Source organism: Prinia subflava, chromosome 8 (assembly GCF_021018805.1).
Source record: "Prinia subflava isolate CZ2003 ecotype Zambia chromosome 8, Cam_Psub_1.2, whole genome shotgun sequence".
In the NCBI taxonomy this organism is placed as follows: Eukaryota; Metazoa; Chordata; class Aves; order Passeriformes; family Cisticolidae; genus Prinia; species Prinia subflava.
In genome coordinates, this window is record NC_086254.1 from 17,996,195 (window position 1) to 18,019,205 (window position 23,011).

The 23,011-nt window shown below is 44.5% G+C and overlaps 1 protein-coding gene across 1 annotated transcript; it reads right to left on the reverse strand.

Annotated features, from left to right (window-relative positions):
* Positions 1 to 396: 396 nt before the first annotated feature.
* On the reverse strand, positions 397 to 22,424 carry FBXO47 (F-box protein 47). The gene is made up of 10 exons (XM_063404971.1): positions 22,388 to 22,424; positions 20,470 to 20,628; positions 16,264 to 16,340; positions 13,604 to 13,681; positions 12,086 to 12,194; positions 6,067 to 6,234; positions 3,802 to 3,948; positions 3,287 to 3,429; positions 2,046 to 2,205; positions 397 to 506 (listed from the first exon to the last, which is right to left on the reverse strand). The coding sequence occupies exons 1-10, from the start codon at positions 22,407 to 22,409 to the stop codon at positions 397 to 399; spliced, it is 1,173 nt and encodes a 390-aa protein (XP_063261041.1). The 5' UTR covers positions 22,410 to 22,424.
* Between the last annotated feature and the right edge of the window lie 587 nt (positions 22,425 to 23,011).

A 23,011-nucleotide genomic window follows, 5' to 3' on the forward strand; every position in this document is an offset into this window, starting at 1 on the left:
TGCTGAGCTGGATCCATGTGTGATTTATTTATCACATGTGTTGAGCTGGATCCGTGTGTGATTTATTTATCACATGTGTTGAGCTGGATCCGTGTGTGATTTATTTATCACATGTGTTGAGCTGGATCCGTGTGTGATTTATTTATCACATGTGTTGAGCTGGATCCGTGTGTTGAGGTAGATCCGTGTGCTGAGAGCTGGATCCGTGTGCTGAGCTGGATCCATGTGTGATTTATTTATCACATGAGTTGAGGTAAATCCATGTGCTGAGCTGTCCCTGGTACAGGAATTTCGGGCAGAACCGGAGAAATGTCCAAAGGAGAAGGAGGAGAAGGGGGAGAAGGCAGCAGCAGCAGCAGCAGCAGCAGGAGCAGGGCGGGCTCGGGGCTCCGGGGCTCAGGTGCTGCTGCCCATGGCCAGGTCCAGGATCTCCCTGTGGAAGCTGGCCTGGGCGCTGAGCAGGTGGGACAGGCTCAGGGAGGCGCTGTCCTCCCCGTCCCGCTGCCCTGCAGGCCACAGACACCGCAGAGGGGCAGAGCTCTCAGCAGAGGGGCAGCAGCCTTTTTAACCACAAAATTCACAACTTTCCCCCATAAATTCTTCATTTTTAACACCAAAATTCACAACTTTCCCCCATAAATTCTTCATTTTTAACACCAACGTTCCCAATTTTTAACCCCCAAATTCCCAATTTTTCACACCCAAATTCCCAATTTTAATCCCAAAATCCCCCGTTTTGTAACCCCAAAATTTCCCGTTTTTAACCCCAAAATTCCCAATTTTGCCCCACGGCAGCACAGCTGGGAGGGAGCACGGCAGGAGCACAGGGCCAGAGAGGAACAAATCTGAGCCTGGAGCTGGGCTGGGCTGAGCTGAGCTGGGCTGGGCTGGGCTGGGCTGGGCTGAGCTGGGAGGGACAGTGGGAGATGTCCCTGCCATGGCAGGGGTGGCACTGGATGAGGTTTAAGGTCCCTTCCCACCCAAACCAGTCTGAAATCCTGGAAATGTGGGATTCCCTGTCCTCAGAGCCCTCAGGCTCTGCAGGACTGCCCTGCCTGGGGAGAGAGGGAGGGCCAGGCTGTCCTGAACTGCTCCAGTGTTGGATTCTAGAACATTCCTGTGGCCACCCTGCAGGGTCTGAGCCCGGACAGGGGGTCTGGGGTCTGTCCAGGGGCTCAGGCAGCCTCACACAGAGCCCAGGAGGGCACTGCCTCTGATCCCTGCCATGGCAGTGAATGCCCACAGGGTGTGGAGAATCACAAGCTGGGAGAATTCAAAATAAGCAGTAGTTAGTTAATCACAGAGTGTAAATGTAGAATTTAGGATTTTTAGTGTATGGGGTTGAAGAGACAAGATGGAGGAATTGGGGAGTTGTCCCTGTGCTCCTTGTTCTTGTTCTCATCCCCCATTTTCTGCTGAGTTGGGTTTTAGAGATTGGTTTAGAGTAGAAATGCCATCTTAGCATAGGCAGTGAGTATTGGTAAAATTCTGTAAATAAAAAGTTCATTTTGGACGGTGCTTGGGTCAGGGATACTGTACAGAAGGGGCTCTCTGACCTGCCCAGTCCTGCTGGGGACGCCCTGCAGAGCTGGGACAGAACTGAGATTGGATTTTAGAGATTGGCTTAGAGTAGAAATGACATGTTAGCATAAGTAGTAGGTATTAGTACAATTTTGTAAATAAAAAATACGTTTTGGACAGTGCTTGGGTCAGGGGTACTGTACAGAAGGGACCCTCTGACCCGCCCAGTCCCCCGCGTGTCCTGCTCTGCTGGGGACGCCCTGCAGAGCTGGGACAGAACTGAGATAATGAAGAATAAAAACCTTGGAAATGTGTACTGGGGACTCAGTTTGTCGTCTCTACCTCTGGTGTGAAACACTTGGGGCAAAGAGAAGCCTGAAAACCTGATTAACTCTGGGAACAGCAACCCAGGGGAAACACCCAGGGAACAGCAACCCTGGGGAACCCTGAGCACCTTGGGGAACACCAACCCCGAGGAGAAGCTCAGGGAAAATGAACCCTGAGCCCCCAGGGCCCAGCCTTACCTGCCAGCACTGCCTGCAGCGTGTCCATCAGCAGGTGAGCAAAGGTGTTCTCCAGGCACTGCAGGAAGCTGTGCCTCTCCCCGGGGCTGCTGAACACCCTGCACACCCTCTGCAGCATCCTCACCGCCCAGTCCATGCAGTACCGGTCCTTCTCACACACCTGGCGCCAAAGGAAGGGTTAAAAACACACGGGTTTTATGGTGAAAGATCAAAATTCAGCATTCACTCCTGGATCTGCATCAGCTGGGCCCAGGCCTGGAAAATCAGGGGTTGTGACAGGGGCATGGGGGTTGTGACAGGGACACAGGGGTTGTGACAGGGACACAGAGGTTGTGACAAGGACAGGGGTTGTGACAGGGACACAGAGGTTGTGACAGGAACACAGAGGTTGTGACAAGGACACAGGGGTTGTGACAAGGACACAGGGGTGGTGACAGGGACACAGATGTTGTGACAGGGACACAGGGGTGGTGACAGGGACACAGATGTTGACAAGGACACAGAGTTTGTGATAAGGACACAGAGGTTGTGACAAGGACACAGGGGTGGTGACAGGGACACAGATGTTGACAAGGACACAGAGTTTGTGATAAGGACACAGAGGTTGTGACAAGGACACAGGGGTGGTGACAGGGACACAGATGTTGACAAGGACACAGAGTTTGTGATAAGGACACAGAGGTTGTGACAGGGACACAGAGGTTGTGACAGGGACACAGGGGTTGTGACAGGGACAGGGGTTGTGACAAGGACAGGGGTTGTGACAAGGACACAGGGGTTGTGACAGGGACACAGGGGTTGTGACAGGGACAGGGGTTGTGACAAGGACACTGAGGTTGTGACAAGGACACAGGAGTTGTGGCAGGGACACAGGGGTTGTGACAAGGACAGGGGTTGTGACAGGAACACAGATGTTGTGACAAGGACAGAGGGGTTGTGACAAGGACACAGAGGTTGTGACAGGGACACAGATGTTGACAAGGACACAGAGTTTGTGATAAGGACACAGATGTTGTGACAGGGACACAGAGGTTGTGACAAGGACACAGAGGTTGTGACAAGGGCACAGAGGTTGTTCCTGTGGCACAAAGGGGGCTCTGATCCTTTTGCTCCTCCTCAGGGTTGTGCTGGGCAGGGAGCAGAGGGGTGGAAGAGCTCCCAGCTGGATTTATCCCTGGATTGTGGGATCAGGTGGGGACAAACCTTTCCAAATTCGGGGCACAGAGCAGAGCTGTACTCACCAGAGCCATGAACACCATGAGCCTGGCCAGCTCCACGGCCCTGCCGTTCACAGCTTTGCTGGCCAGGAAGGTGAAGCAGACGCTGTTCCCGCTCAGCAGGAGCAGCCGCGCGTTGTTCTCCATCAGCCACTCCTGGGGAACCACTTTGGGAGGAGGGGAGAGGATTTCAGTCACCCCTGAGCACAAATGATCCCTGCTGGGGCAATCAGAGCTCTCCCCGCCAGCTCTGGGACACAACCTCAGCCAGAACTCTCTCAGTGTAAAGTTGGTAAAATCAGAATTTTGCCGGAGCAAACCGCACGTTTGGACAAAGTTTCCTGAATAATTCAAGGCAAGGTTTGTGTTTTAAAAGGTCTGCATGGATTTTAAAAAGGTTTCTCCGTGGGGAAGGACAGCCTGGATGTGTGAGGGACTCTGGCTTTCCCTCATCCCAGCGTGATGAATTTTGCAGTTACTGAGAGGGATTTTTGGAGGATCCACAATCCCAGGGATGAATGATAAAGACAAAAACACACCTGACAGCTCATCCACAAGACTGATAACATCATCTGCTGTCCACTCTCTAGCTTCTGTACCATACAGCAGCTTAATTGCATCAGCTAAACCCTTCAGACTGCTCTCGTCTGTTGGTCCTTCTATCATTTTCTGCCACACCACGTGTCCTGAGTGATATATCAACCACAACTGCTAGTGAGTGACATTTTTTAAACGAGGAACTTGCTCAGCTGAGCCTCACAGCAGAGGCAGAGGAATTCAGGTGACATTGCTGAGGCTTTGTGATTATTTTCCATCTGGTATTTTAGCAGAGACAGTGAGTCAAACTTAAGGAAACCCAGGTTTAATAATTAAGTGAGAAAATGTGTTTTCCTTCAGGGAAATGGGTGCTTCTTTGAGATGGATTTGAGTAAGTTCTACCCCAAGCAGGGCAGAGTAGAGGAACAGAAGAGCCATTAATTTCTTCACTGAATTGTAACTTGTGTGTGTATAATTTTTGTTTTCTGTGTGTTAGTGAGGTCTGGTTGAGGAGAATAATTTTTTCCCGGGAAATGCCATGGCTCAAATGGCTTCAGATGGAGAGAAGGCAGGTTTAGACTGGGTCTTGGGATGGAATCCCTTCCCTTCCCTTCCCTTCCCTTCCCTTCCCTTCCCTTCCCTTCCCTTCCCTTCCCTTCCCTTCCCTTCCCTTCCCTTCCCAAACCTTCCCAAACCTTCCCAAACCTTCCCAAACCTTCCCAAACCTTCCCAAACCTTCCCAAACCTTCCCAAACCTTCCCTTCCCAAACCTTCCCTTCCCTTCCCAAACCTTCCCTTCCCAAACCTTCCCTTCCCAAACCTTCCCTTCCCTTCCCTTCCCTTCCCTTCCCTTCCCTTCCCTTCCCTTCCCTTCCCTTCCCTTCCCTTCCCTTCCCTTCCCTTCCCTTCCCTTCCCTTCCCTTCCCTTCCCTTCCCTTCCCTTCCCTTCCCAAACCTTCCCAAACCTTCCCAAACCTTCCCAAACCTTCCCAAACCTTCCCAAACCTTCCCAAACCTTCCCAAACCTTCCCTTCCCAAACCTTCCCTTCCCAAACCTTCCCTTCCCAAACCTTCCCTTCCCAAACCTTCCCTTCCCTTCCCAAACCTTCCCAAACCTTCCCAAACCTTCCCTTCCCAAACCTTCCCAAACCTTCCCTCCCTTCCCTTCCCAAACCTTCCCTTCCCAAACCCTCCCAAACCTTCCCTTCCCAAACCTTCCCTTCCCTTCCCTTCCCAAACCTTCCCTTCCCTTCCCAAACCTTCCCTTCCCAAACCTTCCCTTCCCAAACCTTCCCTTCCCTTCCCTTCCCTTCCCTTCCCAAACCTTCCCTTCCCAAACCTTCCCTTCCCAAACCTTCCCTTCCCAAACCTTCCCAAACCTTCCCAAACCTTCCCTTCCCAAACCTTCCCTTCCCTTCCCAAACCTTCCCTTCCCAAACCTTCCCTTCCCAAACCTTCCCAAACCTTCCCAAACCTTCCCAAACCTTCCCTTCCCAAACCTTCCCAAACCTTCCCTCCCTTCCCTTCCCAAACCTTCCCTTCCCAAACCTTCCCAAACCTTCCCTTCCCAAACCTTCCCTTCCCTTCCCAAACCTTCCCTTCCCAAACCTTCCCTTCCCAAACCTTCCCTTCCCTTCCCTTCCCTTCCCAAACCTTCCCTTCCCAAACCTTCCCAAACCTTCCCAAACCTTCCCTTCCCTTCCCTTCCCAAACCTTCCCAAACCTTCCCTTCCCTTCCCAAACCTTCCCAAACCTTCCCTTCCCAAACCTTCCCTTCCCAAACCTTCCCTTCCCAAACCTTCCCTTCCCAAACCTTCCCTTCCCTTCCCAAACCTTCCCTTCCCAAACCTTCCCTTCCCAAACCTTCCCAAACCTTCCCAAACCTTCCCAAACCTTCCCAAACCTTCCCAAACCTTCCCAAACCTTCCCAAACCTTCCCAAACCTTCCCAAACCTTCCCTTCCCAAACCTTCCCAAACCTTCCCAAACCTTCCCAAACCTTCCCTTCCCTTTTTTCCCTCCCCTCCCCACAGGGTGAGGGTGGTGAGGGCCGGGATGGATTCCCCAGATCTGCCCCATCCCTGGAGGTGTCCCAGGCCACGTTGGACCGCGTTTGGAGCACCCTGGCACAGCGCCAGCTGTCCCTGCCATGCCACGGGTGGCACTGGCTGGGTTGGGACATTCAAACCCGTTCCGTGACTCCATAACCCCAACCCCATCCCATTTTTTGGCATTTCCTGCCGGCAGATCCCCCTTTCCCCCGCTCACCGTCGCGGGAGGACACGGGCCCGAAGATGAGGTAGAGCAGGCGGGCCTGGTGGACCATGGGCCAGGGCTTGAGGATGCGGCTGAGCCAGAAGGCGCGGTCGCTGCGGGGGCGCAGCAGCACGGCCCGGCAGAAGAGGCGGATCCGCAGCTCCAACCCGCGGGCGCTGCCTGCGGGAACGGCGGGCTCAGCCCCTGCGCCCTCCCCGAGGGGTTTAAACCCTGTTCAATCCATTTTTTATCTCTTGCTTCCTGAATTTTAGATGCTTTTCCTTCCCTGCCGCCCTCCCCGAGGGGCTTGTAACCTGTTTAATCCATTTTTTATCTCTCACGTCCTGAATTTTAGATGCTTTTCCTTCCCTGCAGCCCTCCCTGAGGGGTTTAAACCGTGTTTAATCCATTTTTTATCTCTTGCTTCCTGAATTTTAGATGCTCTTCCCTCCCTGCCGCCCTCCCCGAGGGGTTTAAACCCTGTTTAATCCATTTTTTATCTCTTGCTTCCTGAATTTTAGATGCTTTTAGCTCCCCTGCTGCCCTCCCCGAGGGGTTTGTAACCTGTTTAATCCATTTTTTATCTCTTGTTTCCTGAATTTTAGATGCTTTTCCTTCCCTGCAGCCCTCCCCGAGGGGTTTGTAACCCATTTTTTAAATCCATTTTTTATCTCTTGCTTCCTGAATTTTAGGTGCTTTTCCCTCCCTGCCGCCCTCCCCAAGGGGTTTAAACCGTGTTTAATCCATTTTTTCTCTCTTCCTTCCTGAATTTTAAATGTTTTTCCTTCCCTGCCGCCCTCCCCGAGGGGTTTAAACCCTGTTCAATCCAATTTTAATTCTTGCTTCCTGAATTTTAGGTGCTTTTCCCTCCCTGCCGCCCTCCCCGAGGGGTTTGTAACCTGTTTAATCCATTTTTTATCTCTTGCTTCCTGAATTTCAGGTGCGTTTCCCTCCCTGCCGCCCTCCCCAAGGGGTTTAAACCCTGTTTAATCCATTTTTTATCTCTTCCTTCCTGAATTTTAGGTGCTTTTCCTTCCCTGCCGCCCTCCCCGAGGGGTTTAAACCGTGTTTAATCCATTTTTTATCTCTTGCTTCCTGAATTTTAGATGCTCTTCCCTCCCTGCAGCCCTCCCCGAGGGGTTTAAACCCTGTTTAATCCATTTTTTATCTCTTGCTTCCTGAATTTTAGGTGCTTTTCTTTCCCTGCCGCCCTCCCCAAGGGGTTTAAACCCTGTTTAATCCATTTTTTATCTCTTGCTTCCTGAATTTTAGATGCTTTTCCCTCCCTGCAGCCCTCCCCGAGGGGTTTAAACCCTGTTTAATCCAATTTTAATTCTTGCTTACCTGAATTTTAGATGCTTTTCCTTCCCTGCCGCCCTCCCCGAGGGGTTTGTAACCCATTTTTTTAATCCATTTTTTATCTCTTGCTTCCTGAATTTTAGGTGCTTTTCCTTCCCTGCAGCCCTCCCCGAGGGGTTTAAACCCTGTTTAATCATTTTTTATCTCTCACGTCCTGAATTTTAAATGCTTGTCCAGGGGTGACAGGACATTTTCATGCTTTGTATCCCAAATCGTGGGGTGTTTTTTCTGTTCCCATCTTCTCAGTTTGTTTTGTCTATAGCTGAGCCCCTCCCCTGGCTGCTACCTTAGGCTGCTTTGCTGGCTTTTCTCTCTTACTTTCTGCTTTTTCCTTGCTTTTTTGCCATTTTTCTGCTTTTTTTTTGCCATTTTTCTGCTTTTGTTTTTCCCTTTCTTTCCTTCCTCCCTTCCCTGAAGACATCAGACCTGCTTCGGGCCCTGATTCGGGAATGCCAAGGGAAAACTCCCGGATTCTGCACCTGAGAGAAGCTTTGGCACCTCCCCAGCAGAGACTGCTCACCCTCTCTTGGACTGCTGAAAACATTTCTTGTCATCTCGGACTGTTTTTCTTGTGTTGGGGAGTGTTTTTTTGTTGTTTCTGAATAAACAAATTTTTTCCACTTTTCCTCTGAGGAAATTCCTCCCGAACCCGGTGGTGGGGGAGGGAGTTGTGGAGATTTTTTTCCCTAATTTGTCCTAAACCAGGACAATGTTTTTTGTCCTAAACCAGGACAATGTTTTTTGTCCTAAACCAGGACAATGTTTTTCCCTGTTTCAGGGGTGGGATGTGCGGGTTTGGGGTTTGGCAGCGGGAGGAACCCAGAAATTCCCTGCTCCGTGTTGGGAAGTGGGAGAGTTTCTTGTGAGGGGTTTGTCCCATTTGGGTTCAGAATTGTTCAACCTCGCTTTTTACAGCTTGGTTTTATTTCTAACTGGGTCCTTCCCCTTTGATTTCACTGGTCTAGAGCAGGAAATACCCAAATCCTAGAGCAGGAAATATTCAAATCCTAGAGCAGGAAATATTCAAATCCTAGAGCAGGAAATATTCAAATCCTAGAGCAGGAAATACCCAAATCCTAGAGCAGGAAATGAAATATTCAAATCCTAGAGCAGGAAATACCCAAATCCTAGAGCAGGAAATGAAATATTCAAATCCTAGAGCAGGAAATACCCAAATCCTAGAGCAGGAAATGAAATATTCAAATCCTAGAGCAGGAAATGAAATATTCAAATCCTAGAGCAGGAAATATTCAAATCCTACAGCAGGAAATATTCAAATCCTACAGCAGGAAATACCCAAATCCTAGAGCAGGAAATACCCAAATCCTAGAGCAGGAAATGCTCAAATCCTAGAGCAGGAAATACTCAAATCCTAGAGCAGGAAATATTCAAATCCTAGAGCAGGAAATGCTCAAATCCTAGAGCAGGAAATATTCAAATCCTAGAGCAGGAAATGAAATACTCAAATCCTAGAGCAAGAAATATTCAAATCCTAGAGCAGGAAATATTCAAATCCTAGAGCAGGAAATGAAATATTCAAATCCTAGAGCAGGAAATACTCAAATCCTAGAGCAGGAAATGAAATATTCAAATCCTAGAACAGGAAATATTCAAATCCTAGAGCAGGAAATGAAATATTCAAATCCTAGAGCAGGAAATACCCAAATCCTAGAGCAGGAAATACTCAAATCCTACAGCAGGAAATACCCAAATCCCAATCAAATGCTGTTGAAACCAAGACACGAGTGATGCTTTGTCTTGATAATTGATTTAAAATCCCTGAAAAGCCTCTCAAAACAAATCCCTTAGAAGACAGAATCACTGCTGGGTGCCCTTGGGGAGCACCAAACAGCCGTGGGCACCGAGGGGAAGCCCAGAATTGGTGCAGGACACCCCCAGAACACCCAGCAGGGTCAGGAACCCCCCTCAATCCCACCTGAGTTCCTTTCAGAGCCATTTCCTGATTTTTGGGGGGTTTTTTGGGACTCGTGGCTGCTCTGTTACCTGGTTTCCCCTCAATCCCACCCGGGTTCCATTCGGAGCCATTTCCTGGGTGGAATTTTGGGTTTTTTGGGACTTGTGGCTGCTCTGGTTTGCCCTCAATCCCACCCAAATTCCTTTCAGAGCCATTTCCTGGGTGGAATTTGGGATTTTTGGGACTCGTGGCTGCTCTGAGTTACCTGGTTTCCCTCAATCCCACCCAAATTCCTTTCAGAGCCATTTCCTGGCTGGAATTTTGGGTTTTTTGGGACTTGTGGCTGCTCAGGGTTACCTGGTTTCCCCTCAATCCCACCCCCATTCCTGTTGGAGCCGTTTCCTGGTTTTTGGGATTTTTGGGACTCGTGGCTGCTCTGTTACCTGGTTTCCCCTCAATTCCATTCGGAGCCATTTCCTGGTTGGAATTTTGGGATTTTCGGGACTCGTGGCTGCTCAGAGTTCCTGCTTTGCCCTCAATCCCACCCATGTTCCTTTCAGAGCCATTTCCTGGGTAGAAATTTGGGTTTTTTGGGACTTGTGGCTGCTCAGAGTTACCTGGTTTCCCCTCAATCCCACCTGAGTTCCTGTTGGAGCCGTTTCCTGTTTTTTGGGATTTTGGGGACTCGTGGCTGCTCTGTTACCTGATTTGCCCTCAATCCCACCCGTGTTCCTTTTGGAGTCATTTCCTGGGTGGAATTTTGGGATTTTCAGGACTCGTGGCTGCTCTGGGTTACCTGGTTTGCCCTCAATCCCACCCACGTTCCGTTCAGAGCCATTTCCTGGTGGAATTTTGGGTTTTTTTGACTCGTGGCTGCTCTGTTACCTGCTTTGCCCTCAATCCCACCCGTGTTCCGTTCAGAGCCGTTTCCCGATTGTGAATTTGGGTTTTTTGGGACTCGTGGCTGCTCAGAGTTACCTGCTTTGCCCTCAATCCCACCCAAATTCCTTTCAGAGCCATTTCCTGGGTGAAAATTTGGGTTTTTTGGACTCGTGGCTGCTCTGAGTTACCTGCTTTGCCCTCAATCCCACCCGGGTTCTGTTCGGAGCCATTTCCCAGACGGGAATTTTGGGGTTTTTGGGACTTGTGGCCGTTCTGTTACCTGGTTTCCCCTCAATCCCACCTGAGTTCCTTTCAGAGCCATTTCCTGGATGGAATTTTGGGTTTTTTGGACTCGTGGCCGCTCTGTTACCTGCTTTGCCCTCAATCCCACCCGGGTTCCATTCGGAGCCGTTTCCTGACTGTGAATTTGGGTTTTCTGGGACTCGTGGCTGCTCAGAGTTACCTGGTTTCCCCTCAATCCCACCCAAATTCCTTTCAGAACCATTTTCTGGATGGAATTTTGGGTTTTTTGGGATTTGTGGCTGCTCAGAGTTACCTGCTTTGCCCTCAATCCCACCCACATTCCATTCAGAGCCATTTCCTGGGTGGAATTTTGGGATTTTTGGAACTTGTGGCTGCTCTGTTACCTGGTTTGCCCTCAATCCCACCTGGGTTCCTTTTGGAGTCGTTTCCTGGTTGGAATTTTGGGGTTTCTGGGACTCGTGGCCGTTCTGTTACCTGGTTTCCCTCAATCCCACCCAAATTCCATTCAGAGCCATTTCCTGGGTGGAAATTTGGGTTTTTTGGGACTCGTGGCTGCTCTGGTTTCCCCTCAATCCCACCCACGTTCCTTTTGGAGCCATTTCCTGGCTGGAATTTTGGGATTTTGGGGACTCGTGGCTGCTCTGGGTTACCTGCTTTGCCCTCAATCCCACCCAAGTTCCTTTCAGAGCCATTTCCTGGGTGGAATTTTGGATTTTTTGGGATTCGTGGCTGCTCGGAGTTACCTGGTTTCCCCTCAATCCCACCCCCGTTCCTGTTGGAGCCGTTTCCTGTTTTTGGGATTTTTGGGGACTCGTGGCTGCTCTGAGTTACCTGCTTTGCCCTCAATCCCACCCAAGTTCTGTTCTGAGACATTTCCTGGCTGGAATTTTGGGATTTTGGGGACTCATGGGTGCTCTGGGTTACCTGCTTTGCTCTCAATCCCACCCAAGTTCCTTTCAGAGCCGTTTCCTGGGTGGAAATTTGGGTTTTTTGGGACTCGTGGCTGCTCTGTTACCTGGTTTGCCCTCAATCCCACCTGAGTTCCTGTTGGAGCCATTTCCTGTTTTTTGGGTTTTTTGGGACTCGTGGCTGCTCTGAGTTACCTGGTTTGCCCTCAATCCCACTCGCATTCCATTCAGAGCCATTTCCTGGGTGGAATTTTGGGATTTTTGGGACTCGTGGCTGCTCTGTTACCTGCTTTCCCCTCAATCCCACCCGGGTTCTGTTCAGAACCATTTCCTGGGTGGAATTTTGGTTTTTTTGGGACTCGTGGCTGCTCAGAGTTACCTGGTTTCCCTCAATCCCACTCGCATTCCATTCAGAGCCATTTCCTGGTTGGAATTTTGGGTTTTTTGGGACTCGTGGCTGCTCTGTTACCTGGTTTCCCCTCAATCCCACTCGCATTCCATTCAGAGCCATTTCCTGGGTGGAAATTTGGGTTTTTTGGGACTTGTGGCTGCTCTGGTTTCCCCTCAATCCCACCCGGGTTCCATTCAGAGCCATTTCCTGGTTGGAATTTTGGATTTTTGGGACTCGTGGCTGCTCTGCTTTCCCCTCAATCCCCCCCTGTTCCTTTCAGAGCCCTTTCCCAGCTGGAATTTGGGATTTGACCTGGTTTGCTGCTCACCACCGTCTGCACTTTCCTCGCGAGGTCGCCGAGCTCCCAGAGGAAGTTGAACACCCTGTGGCACTCGAGCTCGTCCCAGCCCGCAGTCAGGACCTGCAGGGGACACAAAATCAGCAAAGGGACAGGAAATTCCCCACTCACAGCAGATAAATTCAATTTATTCTGAGGTGTCTCACGAGAGGGAGGGAAGGGTCGCTCTTCTCTCCCTTTATGAGGAGCCTCTGCCTGCCTCAGGTGGTGCTTAAGGCCTTGGGACTGAATTTGGCCAGAAAAAGAAACTTTCTAATATGATTTAAATCATCAAAAAGCAGAAATTTGTCAGCCTGGTGCCTCCCAGAGTTAAACCTTGCCAAAACACAAACCTCGCCTTGAATTATTCAGGAAACTTTGTGGGGTTTGCTCGGTCAAAAAGCGCTGAGAGCGTCCCAAAATCTGATTTATGACTGATTTACTACAAAATGGCCCAGCACCAATAATCACCTGCTCTTCTAAGATTTAAAATTATTTTTAATGTTAATTTTAAGCTACCACATGCATAAAATATTCTGTCCTCTGATGTGTGGAGCCTTTTTCATGGAAATGAAAGTGTCTCTGCTCTTGACCTGTGAATTTGGAGCTGATAAAATGCTCCCTTCAAAATCAATAATAGAAATAATAGAATAAATAAATATATAAATAATATAATAAATATATCAAAAATACAAAAATATAAATATATAAATATACAAAAATATAAATATACAAAAATATAAAAATATAAAAATATAAATATATAAATATATAAATATATAAATATATAATAAATATAATAAATATATCAAAAATACAACAATACAAAATTATAAATATATAAATATACAAAAATATAAATATACAAAAATATAAAAATATAAACATATAAACATATAAAAATATAAACATATAAATATATAAATATATAAATATATAAATATATAAATAATATAATAAATATATCAAAAATACAAAAATACAAAAATATAAATATATAAATATACAAAAATATAAATATATAAATATATAAATATACAAAAATATAAATATACAAATATACAAAAATATAAAAATATAAAAATATAAAAATATAAAAATATAAAAATATAAAAATATAAAAATATAAAAATATAAATATATAAATATATAAATATATAAATATATAAATATATAAAAATATAAATATATAAATACATAGATACATAGATATATAAATATATAAATATAAATTTATATTTATATAAATATTTCTATATTTATATAAATATTTCTATATTTATATAAATATATTAATAAAATAAATAATATAAATAATAAATTCCTAATCCCAGACTGGTTAGGAGTGAAAGAAATTCTCAGCAGTCGAATCAGCACCAGAAAAAAAACCCAGAGAACAAACACCACTCAAAAAAACCCCAATTTATGCTTAAAAAAATCTTTCAAAATACAAACTAATTGATGAAAAACGCTTTAATTTTATTGTTTATTACCTGCAGGAAAGCCCCGTAGCACTGCAGGCCCAGGCAGTGCAGGGGGCTGGCGCAGCCGCTCAGCTGGAAACAGGGAACCTGCAGGGGCAACGGGGAGTTAATTGTGTTAATTAGGCAATTGTTAATTGCTGATATTGAATTGTGAGGGGAAATCCTCAATTAGGAGGGGGATAAGAGGGGTGAGTTAGGGGGGCGTGGTGGAAAGGGGAGCTTGCAGTGAGTTGTGGCGGCTGCTTTGGGGTTTATGTTGAGTGAAAATTGAGGGGTGCAAAAGGGGTTTGGGAGGAAAATCTCAATTTCAGGGAGGAAAAATCCCATTTTCAGGGAGAAAAAATCCAATTTCAGGGAGGAAAATCCTCAATTTTCAGAAAAGAAAAACCCCAATTTTCAGGGAGGAAACCCCCAATTTTCAGGGAGGAAACCCCCAAATTTCAGGGAGGAAAAACCCCAATTTTCAGGGAGGAAAAAACCCAATTTTCAGGGAGGAAAGATCCAATTTCAGGGAGAAAAACCTCAATTTCAGGGAGGAAAAACCCAAATTTCAGGGAGGAAAACCTCCAATTTCAGGGAGGAAAAAACCCAATTTCAGGGAGGAACAACTTTATTTTCAGGGAGGAAAAACCCTATTTTCAGGGAGAAAAACCTCAATTTTCAGGGAGAAAAACCTCAATTTTCAGGGAGGAAAAACTCCAATTTTCAGGGAGGAAAAATCCCAATTTTCAGGGAGGAAAAATCCCCAATTTTCAGGGAGGAAAAACCTCATTTTCAGGGAAGAAGACCCCCAATTTTCAGGGAGGAAAACCCCCAGTTTTCAGGGAGGAAAGATCCCATTTTCAGGGAGGAAAATCCCAGTTTTCAGGGAGGAAACCTGCAATTTTCAGGGAGGAAACCTGCAATTTTCAGGGAGGAAAAAATCCAGTTTTGGGGAGGAAAACCTCGATTTTCAGGAAGGAAAAAACCCAATTTCAGGGAGGAAAACCTCAGTTTTCAGGGAGGAAAAATCTAGTTTCAGGGAGGAAAAACCCAATTTTCAAGGAGGAAACCCTCAATTTTAAGGGAGGAAAAACCCAATTTTAGAGGAGGAAAATCCCCAATTTTCAGGGAGGAAACCCCCAAATTTCAGGGAGGAAAAACCCCAATTTTCAGGGAGAAAACCCGCAATTTTCAGGGAGGAAAAAGCCCAATTTCAGGGAGGAAAATCCTCAATTTTCAGGGAGGAAAATCCCCAGTTTTCAGGGAGGAAAGATCCAATTTCAGGGAGAAAAACCTCAATTTCAGGGATGAAAAACCCAAATTTCAGGGAGGAAAACCTCCAATTTCAGGGAGGAAAAAACCCAATTTCAGGGAGGAACAACCTCATTTTCAGGGAGGAAAAACCCAATTTCAGGGTGGAAAAAGCCTATTTTCAGGGAGGAAACCTCCAATTTTCAGGGAGGAAACCTCCAATTTTCAGGGAGGAAAACCCCAATTTTCAGGGAGGAAAACCGCCAATTTTCAGGGAGGAAAAATCCCAATTTCAGGGAGGGAACCTGCAATTTTCGGGGAGGAAAAATCCAATTTCAGGGAGAAAAACCTCATTTTCAGGGAGGAAACCCTCAATTTCAAGGAGGAAAAGCCTTGTTTCCAGGGAGGAAAAACTCCAATTTCAGGGAGGAATAACCCTCAATTTTCAGAGAGGAAAAACCTCAATCAACAGAGTTGATAAAAGTCCTTTTACAAAGCATTTCTCCTAAAATTTGACAGTTATAAATGAAAATATGAGGTGGAGGTGAATCTTCCTGCATGCTAAGAGTACTGAGGGTACATAAGGGTTATATAAAAGATAAATAAAAGGTAAAAAAAAAGGTAAATAAAAGGTAAATAAAAGGTAAAAAATCCCTGTTTCCTTCCATATGTTATTTAGGAAAGATAGGCATTTTATTTAGTTATTTCCAGAGTTGATAAAAGTCCTTTTATAAAGCATTTCTCCTAAAATTTAACAGTGATAAATGAAAATATGAGGTGGAGGTGAATCTTCCTTCATGCTAAGAGTACTGAGGGTACATAAGGGTTATAGAAAAGGTAAATAAAAGGTTAAAAAAGGTAAATAAAAGGTAAATAAAAGGTAAATAAAAGGTAAAAAATCCACATTTCATTCCATGTGTTATTTAGGAAAGATGGGCATTTTATTTAGTTATTTCCAGAGTTGATAACACTCCTTTCACAAAGCATTTCTCCTAAAATTTGAGTTATAAATGAAAATATGAGGTGGAGGTGAATCTTCCTGCACGCTAAGAGTACTGAGGGTACATAAGGGTTATATAAAAGATAAATAAAAGGTAAAAAAAGGTTAAAAAAAGGTAAAAAAAAGGTAAATAAAAGGTAAAAAATCCCCATTTCATTCCATGTGTTATTTGGAAAAATGGGCATTTAATTCCATATGTTATTTAGGAAAGATGAACATTTTATTTAGTTATTTCCAGAGTTGATAACACTCCTTTCACAAAGGATTTCTCCTAAAATTTGAGTTATAAATGAAAATATGAGGTGGAGGTGAATGTTCCTTCATGCTAAGAGTACTGAGGGTACATAAGGGTTATAAAAAAAGTAAACAAAAGGTTAAAAAAGGTTTAAAAAATGTAAATAAAAGATAAAAACCCCAATTTTGGTATCAAACTTACCCCCGAGAGCACCTTGTGCACGTACTTGAGCCTGTCCCTGGTGGGCAGCAGCATCGTGCACCTCTTGAGCAGCAGCCCTGTGGCAGAGGGGTGACACACACAGCATCAAAAAACCAAAATAAAACCAAAATAAAACCAAAATAAAACCAAAATACACCCTGGGGGTGCAGGCAGAGAGCTCCCTGCACCCTCTGTGAGTTGTTTATGGTGCTGTTTAAAGCCCCTGTTACTCACACTTGGAGCTGTATTAAAATCCCTGCGTTGCTTTGGGAATTAAATTCAAAATATTGGACAGAAATGTTCACTTGTTGCACCTCTCTGCTGGTTTTCCCCTGACATCATCACCCGGATTTTTTTTTTCAGAGATTTTGGGGTACCTGGAGGAGCTGGGACACTCAGGGATATTTTTCCATAAATCAGAGATTTTGGGATGCCTGGAAGAGCCAGGACACACAGGGATTTTTTCCCTAAATCAGAGATTTTTGGGACCCCTGGAGGAGGCGTGACACACAGGGATATTTTTCCATAAATCAGAGATTTTGGGACACCCGAAGGAGCTGGGACACTCAGGGATTTTTTCCATAACTCAGAGATTTTGGGATGCCCAAAAGAGCTGGGATAAGCAGGGTTTTTTCCATAACTCAAAGATTTTTGGGACACCCAAAGGAGCTGGGACACACAGGGATTTTTTTCCATAAATCAGAGATTTTTGGAGTGCCCAGAAGAGCTGGGATAAGCAGGGTTTTTCCCAAACTCAGAGATTTTTGGGACACCTAGAAGAGCTGGGATAAGCAGGGGTTTTTTCCATAACTCAAAGATTTTTGGGATAACTGGGAGAGCTGGGATAAGCAGCGTTTTTTTCCATAAATCAGAGATTTTTGGGACCCCTGGAGGAGCCAGGACACACAGGGATTTTTTCCATAAATCAGAGATTTTTGGGATACCCGAAGGATCCAGGACACACAGGTTTTTTCCATAACTCACAGATTTTGGGACACCCGAATTATCCAGAACACTCAAATTTTTTTTCCCCTACCTCACAAATTTCAGAAGCACTCCAATCAACCCCTCATTGCTGAAAGACCTTATTTATCTCCCCTATTTTATTTTCCTAACTCAGAGATTTTGGGACACCCGAAGGAGCCAGGACACACAGGGGTTTTTTCCCATAAGAGATTTTTGGGATACCCAGAAGAGCTGGGATAAGCAGGGTTTTTTTCCATAGCTCAGAGATTTTGGGGTACCTGGAGGAGCTGGGACACGCAGGGTTTTTTTTCCTTAAATCAGAGATTTTGGGATGCCCAGAGGAGCCAGGACACACAGGGTTTTTTCCATAAATCAGAGATTTTTGGGACCCCTGGAGGAGCCGGGACATGCAGGATTTTTCCCATAAATCAGAGATTTTGGGACACCCGAAGGAGCTGGGACACACAGGATTTTTTTCCCTAACTCAGAGATTTTGGGATATCCAGAGGAGCCAGGACACACAGGGATTTTTTCCATAACTCAGAGATTTGGGAATGCCCAAAACAGCTGGGATAAGCAGGGATTTTTCCACAACTCAAAGATTTTTGGGATACCCAGAACAGCTGGGCCACGCAGGGTTTTTTCCCATAAATCAGAGATTTTGGGACGCCCGAATTATCCAGAACACTCAAATTTTTTCCCCTACCTCACAAATTTCAGAATCACTCCACTCAACCCCTCATTGCTGAAAGACCTTATTTATCTCCCCTATTTTATTTTTTTCCCTAACTCAGAGATTTTGGGATGCCCAGAAGAGCTGGGATAAGCAGGGATTTTTCCATAAATCAGAGATTTTGGGATGTCTGGAGAAGCCAGGACACTCAAGTTATTTTTCCCCTACCTCACAAATTTCAGAATCACTCCGCTCAACCCCTCATTGATAAAAGACCTTATTTATCTCCCCTATTTTATTTTTTCCCCTAACTCAGAGATTTTAGGACACCCGAAGGAGCTGGGACACACAGGGGGTTTTTTCCATAACTCAAAGATTTTGGGATGCCCAGAAGAGCTGGGACACACAGGGTTTTTTTCCCTAACTCAGAGATTTTGGGATACCCAGAAGAACTGGGACACTCAGGGATATTTTTCCATAACTCAGAGATTTTTGGGATACCCAGAAGAGCTGGGATTAGCAGGGTTTTTTTCCCTAACTCAGAGATTTTGGGACACCCGAAGGAGCTGGGACACACAGGGGTTTTTTTCCATAAATCAGAGATTTTGGGACTCCTGGAAGAGCCAGGACACACAGGGTTTTTTTCCATAAATCAGAGACTTTGGGATGCCCAGAACTGGGACATGCAGGGTTTTTGGGGTTTTTTTCCCTAACTCAGAGATTTTGGGACATCCAGAAGAGCCAGGACACACAGGATTTTTTTCCCTAACTCAAAGATTTTTGGGATGCCCAGAAGAGCTGGGACACTCAGGGATTTTTTTCCCTAAATCAGAGATTTTGGGACATCCAGAAGAGCCAGGACACGCAGGATTTTTTTCCCTAACTCAAGGATTTTTGGGATACCCAGAACAGCTGGGCCACACAGGATTGTTTTTCCCTACCTCACAAATTTCAGAATCACTCCACTCAACCCCTCATTACTGAAAGACCTTATTTATCTCCCCTATTTTATTTTCCTAACTCAGAGATTTTGGGACACCCGAAGGAGCCAGGACACACAGGGGTTTTTTCCCATAAGAGATTTTTGGGATACCCAGAAGAGCTGGGATAAGCAGGGTTTTTTTCCATAGCTCAGAGATTTTGGGGTACCTGGAGGAGCCGGGACACGCAGGGGTTTTTTTCCTTAAATCAGAGATTTTGGGATGCCCAGAAGAGCTGGGATAAGCAGGGATTTTTCCATAACTCAAAGATTTTTTGGGACACTCAAAGGAGCTGGGCCACGCAAGGTTTTTTCCCATAAATCAGAGATTTTGGGACACCCGAATTATCCAGAACACTCAAATTATTTTTACCCTACCTCACAAATTTCAGAATCACTCCACTCAACCCCTCATTGCTGAAAGACCTTATTTATCTCCCCTATTTTTTTTTCCCTAACTTACAGATTTTTGGGGAACCCGAAGGAGCTGGGACACACAGGGTTTTTTCCCTAAATCAGAGATTATGGAATACCCAGAAGAGCTGGGACACACAGGGGTTTTTTCCCATAAGAGATTTTTGGAATACCCAGAAGAGCTGGGCCACGCAGGGATTTTTTTCCCTAAATCAGAGATTTTGGGACACCCAGAAGAGCCAGGACACACAGGGGTTTTTTTTCCATAAATCAGGGATTTTTGGGACCCCTGGAAGAGCCGGGACATGCAGGATTTTTTCCATAACTCAGAGATTTTTGGGACACCCAAAGGAGCAGGGACACTCAGGGGTTTTTTCCATAAATCAGAGATTTTGGGACACCCAGAAGAGCCAGGACACACAGGGTTTTTTTTCCACAACTCAAAGATTTTTGGGACACCTAAAGCATCCAGGACACTCAAAGTATTTTTCCCCTACCTCACAAATTTCAGAATCACTCCACTCAACCCCTCATTACTAAAACACCTTATTTATCTCCCCTATTTTATTTTCCCTAACTCAGAGATTTTTGGGATACCCAGAAGAGCTGGGATAAGCAGGGTTTTTCCCAAACTCAGAGATTTTTGGGATACCCAGAAGAGCTAGGCCACACAGGGATATTTTTCCATAAATCAGAGATTTTGGGGTACCTGGAGGAGCTGGGACACACAGGGATTTTTCCATAACTCACGGATTTTTGTGATACCCAGAAGAGCTGGGACACTCAGGGATTTTTTTCCATAACTCAGAGATTTTGGAATGCCCAGAAGAGCTCGGATAAGCAGGGTTTTTTCCCATAAATCAGAGATTTTTGGATGTCTGGAGGATCCAGGACACTCAGGGTTTTTTTCCATAACTCAGAGACTTTGGGATGCCCAGAAGAGCCGGGATAAGCAGGGATTTTTCCATAACTCAGAGATTTTTGGGATACACACAGGGGTTTTTTTCCATAACTCAGAGATTTTGGGACACCCGAATCATCCAGCACACTCAAATTATTTTTCCCCTACCTCACAAATTTCAGAATCGCTCCACTCAACCCCTCATTACTAAAACACCTTATTTCTCTCCCCTATTTTATTTTTCCCCAGGCCACAGCCTGGCTGTGCTCTCACCCAGGGCTCGGTAGTGCTGCAGGACGGCGGCTGCGGCGGGCGGGGCCCGGTGGAAGTCCCGCAGCAGCAGGCGGCGGCTCCCGGGCGCGGTGCTGATGTAACTCATGAGGAGGGCGCGGGTGGGTTTGGACACCGCGCTCAGAGCGCTGAGGTCCCGCACTGCAACAAAGGAAACACCGGGACCTCGAAATTCCAGCGGAGAGAGGGGAAAAATGGGCTGGGCACGAGTCAGTGACAGCTTGTGGCTTAGGAAACGAGGCCACCAAATGAGAGTCATAGATCAAACAGAAATTATTTATTTGTTTGTTCGTTTGTTTGTTTGTTTAGCATGACATTTATTTATTTGTTTGTTTGTTTGTTTATAAATTAAACAGAATTTATTTATTTATTTATTTATAAATTAAACAGGTTTCGATTATTAATTTACTTAACACGTTTATTTATTTATTTATTTATTTATTTATTATAAATGAAACAGAATTTATTTATTTATTTATTTATCAATTAAACTGGTTTCGATTATTTATTTATTTAACATTTTTATTTATTTATTTATTTATTTACTTGTAGATGAAACAGACATTTATTTATTTATTTATAAATTAAACAGAATATTTATTTATTTATTTATTTATTTACTTGTAGATGAAACAGACATTTATTTATTTATTTATAAATAAATAAATTAAACAGAAATTTTATTTATTTATTTACTTATTTATTTATTTGTAGATGAAACGGACATTTATTTATTTATTTATTTATGTGTAAAACAGACTTTATTTATTTATTTATAAATTAAACAGACTTTATTTATTTATTTATTTATCAATTAACCCGGTTTCGATTATTTATTTATTTAACGTAATTATTTATTTGTTTATTTTCTAAATTAAGCGGAAATATTTATTTATTTATAAATTAAACAGAATTTTTATTAATGTATGTATGTATTTGTTTATAAATTAAACAGAAAATATTTATTTATTTATTTATAAATTAAACAGAAATTATTTATTTATTTATTTATTTGTAGATGAAACAGACATTTATTTATTTATTTATGTTTAAAACAGATTTTATTTATAGATTAAAGACGACTTTATTTATTTATTTATTTATTTATTTATTTATTTATTTATTTATTTATTGAACAGAATTTATTTATTTATTTATAAATTAAATGGAAATTTATTTATTTATTTATTAAATAGAACTTTTAATTTTTATTTTTATTTATAAAACAGAAGTTATTTATTTATTTATTTATTTATTAGCCAGAAAATTTATTTGTTTATTTATAAATCAGAATTTATTTATTTATTTATTTATTTATTTATTTATAAAACCAGACATTTATTTATTTATAAAACCAGACATTTATTTAGTTACTAAACAGAAATATATATTTATTTATAATTTAAACAGTTATTTATTTCTGTATTTGTTTATTAAATAGAACTTTTTATTTTTAATTTATCTATTTATAAAACAGAATTTATTTATTTATTTATTTATTTATTTATTTATTTATTTACAAATTAAACAGAGATGTTTATTTATTTATTTATTTATAAATTATATTAAATTAAATTAAATTAAATTAAATTAAATTAAATTAAATTAAACAGAAATGATTCGCCGTTAATATGTTTTGACAGTGAACTGGAGCGGTCAGAAATGGACAGATCTAAGGAATAATTTTCACATTTGATAGGCAAAAAGAACTTCAAAGAGGTTGTGGCTATCACTAAAATTCTGGCCAGTTGTTTTTTGATACTTAAAAAGCTGAAAATTCAGAGTTAAAGTCCCATCAAATTTTAATTTAATTTAAAATTTTAAACAACAGCGCTTTGTAAATGAAGAAAAAAGGGAAAAAATGGGTGGCAAATTAGAGATCTGGATGTTCCCGCTGTACCTGGGAGATAACTCAGCACCATCTGGAAGAGCTCCAAGGGCAGCGCTTGGAAATGTCCCAGCGCTGTCACAGCCGGGGGGTCCCTGTGCGCTGTCACAGCCGGGGGGTCCCTGAGCGGTGTCACAGCCGGGGGTGTCACAGCCGGGGGTGTCACAGCCGGGGGGTCCCTGTGCGCTGTCACAGCCGGGGGGTCCCTGAGCGGTGTCACAGCCGGGGGTGTCACAGCCGGGGGTGTCACAGCCGGGGGGTCCCTGTGCCCTGTCACAGTCGGGGGTGTCACAGCCGGGGGGTCCCTGCGGGCTGTCACAGCCGGGGGGTCCCTGTGCGCTGTCACAGCCGGGGGTGTCACAGCCGGGGGGTCCCTGTGCCCTGTCACAGTCGGGGGTGTCACAGCCGGGGGGTCCCTGCGGGCTGTCACAGCCGGGGGGTCCCTGTGCGCTGTCACAGCCGGGGGTGTCACAGCCGGGGGGTCCCTGTGCGCTGTCACAGCCGGGGGTGTCACAGCCGGGGGGTCCCTGTGCGCTGTCACAGCCGGGGGGTCCCTGTGCGCTGTCACAGCCGGGGGTGTCACAGCCGGGGGGTCCCTGTGCGCTGTCACAGCCGGGGGTGTCACAGCCGGGGGTG

Bases quoted from the DNA above. Each gene is read 5' to 3' on its own strand.
- FBXO47 (XM_063404971.1), bottom strand. From the start codon at position 22,409: ATGGTGCTGAGTTATCTCCCAG. The intron at 3,430-3,801 runs GTGTGTTTTTGT...CTCCTCCCAAAG, and splicing joins TCTTGTGGATGAGCTGTCAG to TGGTTCCCCAGGAGTGGCTG. The intron at 507-2,045 runs GTAAGGCTGGGC...TGTGGCCTGCAG, and splicing joins GCTGCAGGCAGTGCTGGCAG to GGCAGCGGGACGGGGAGGAC.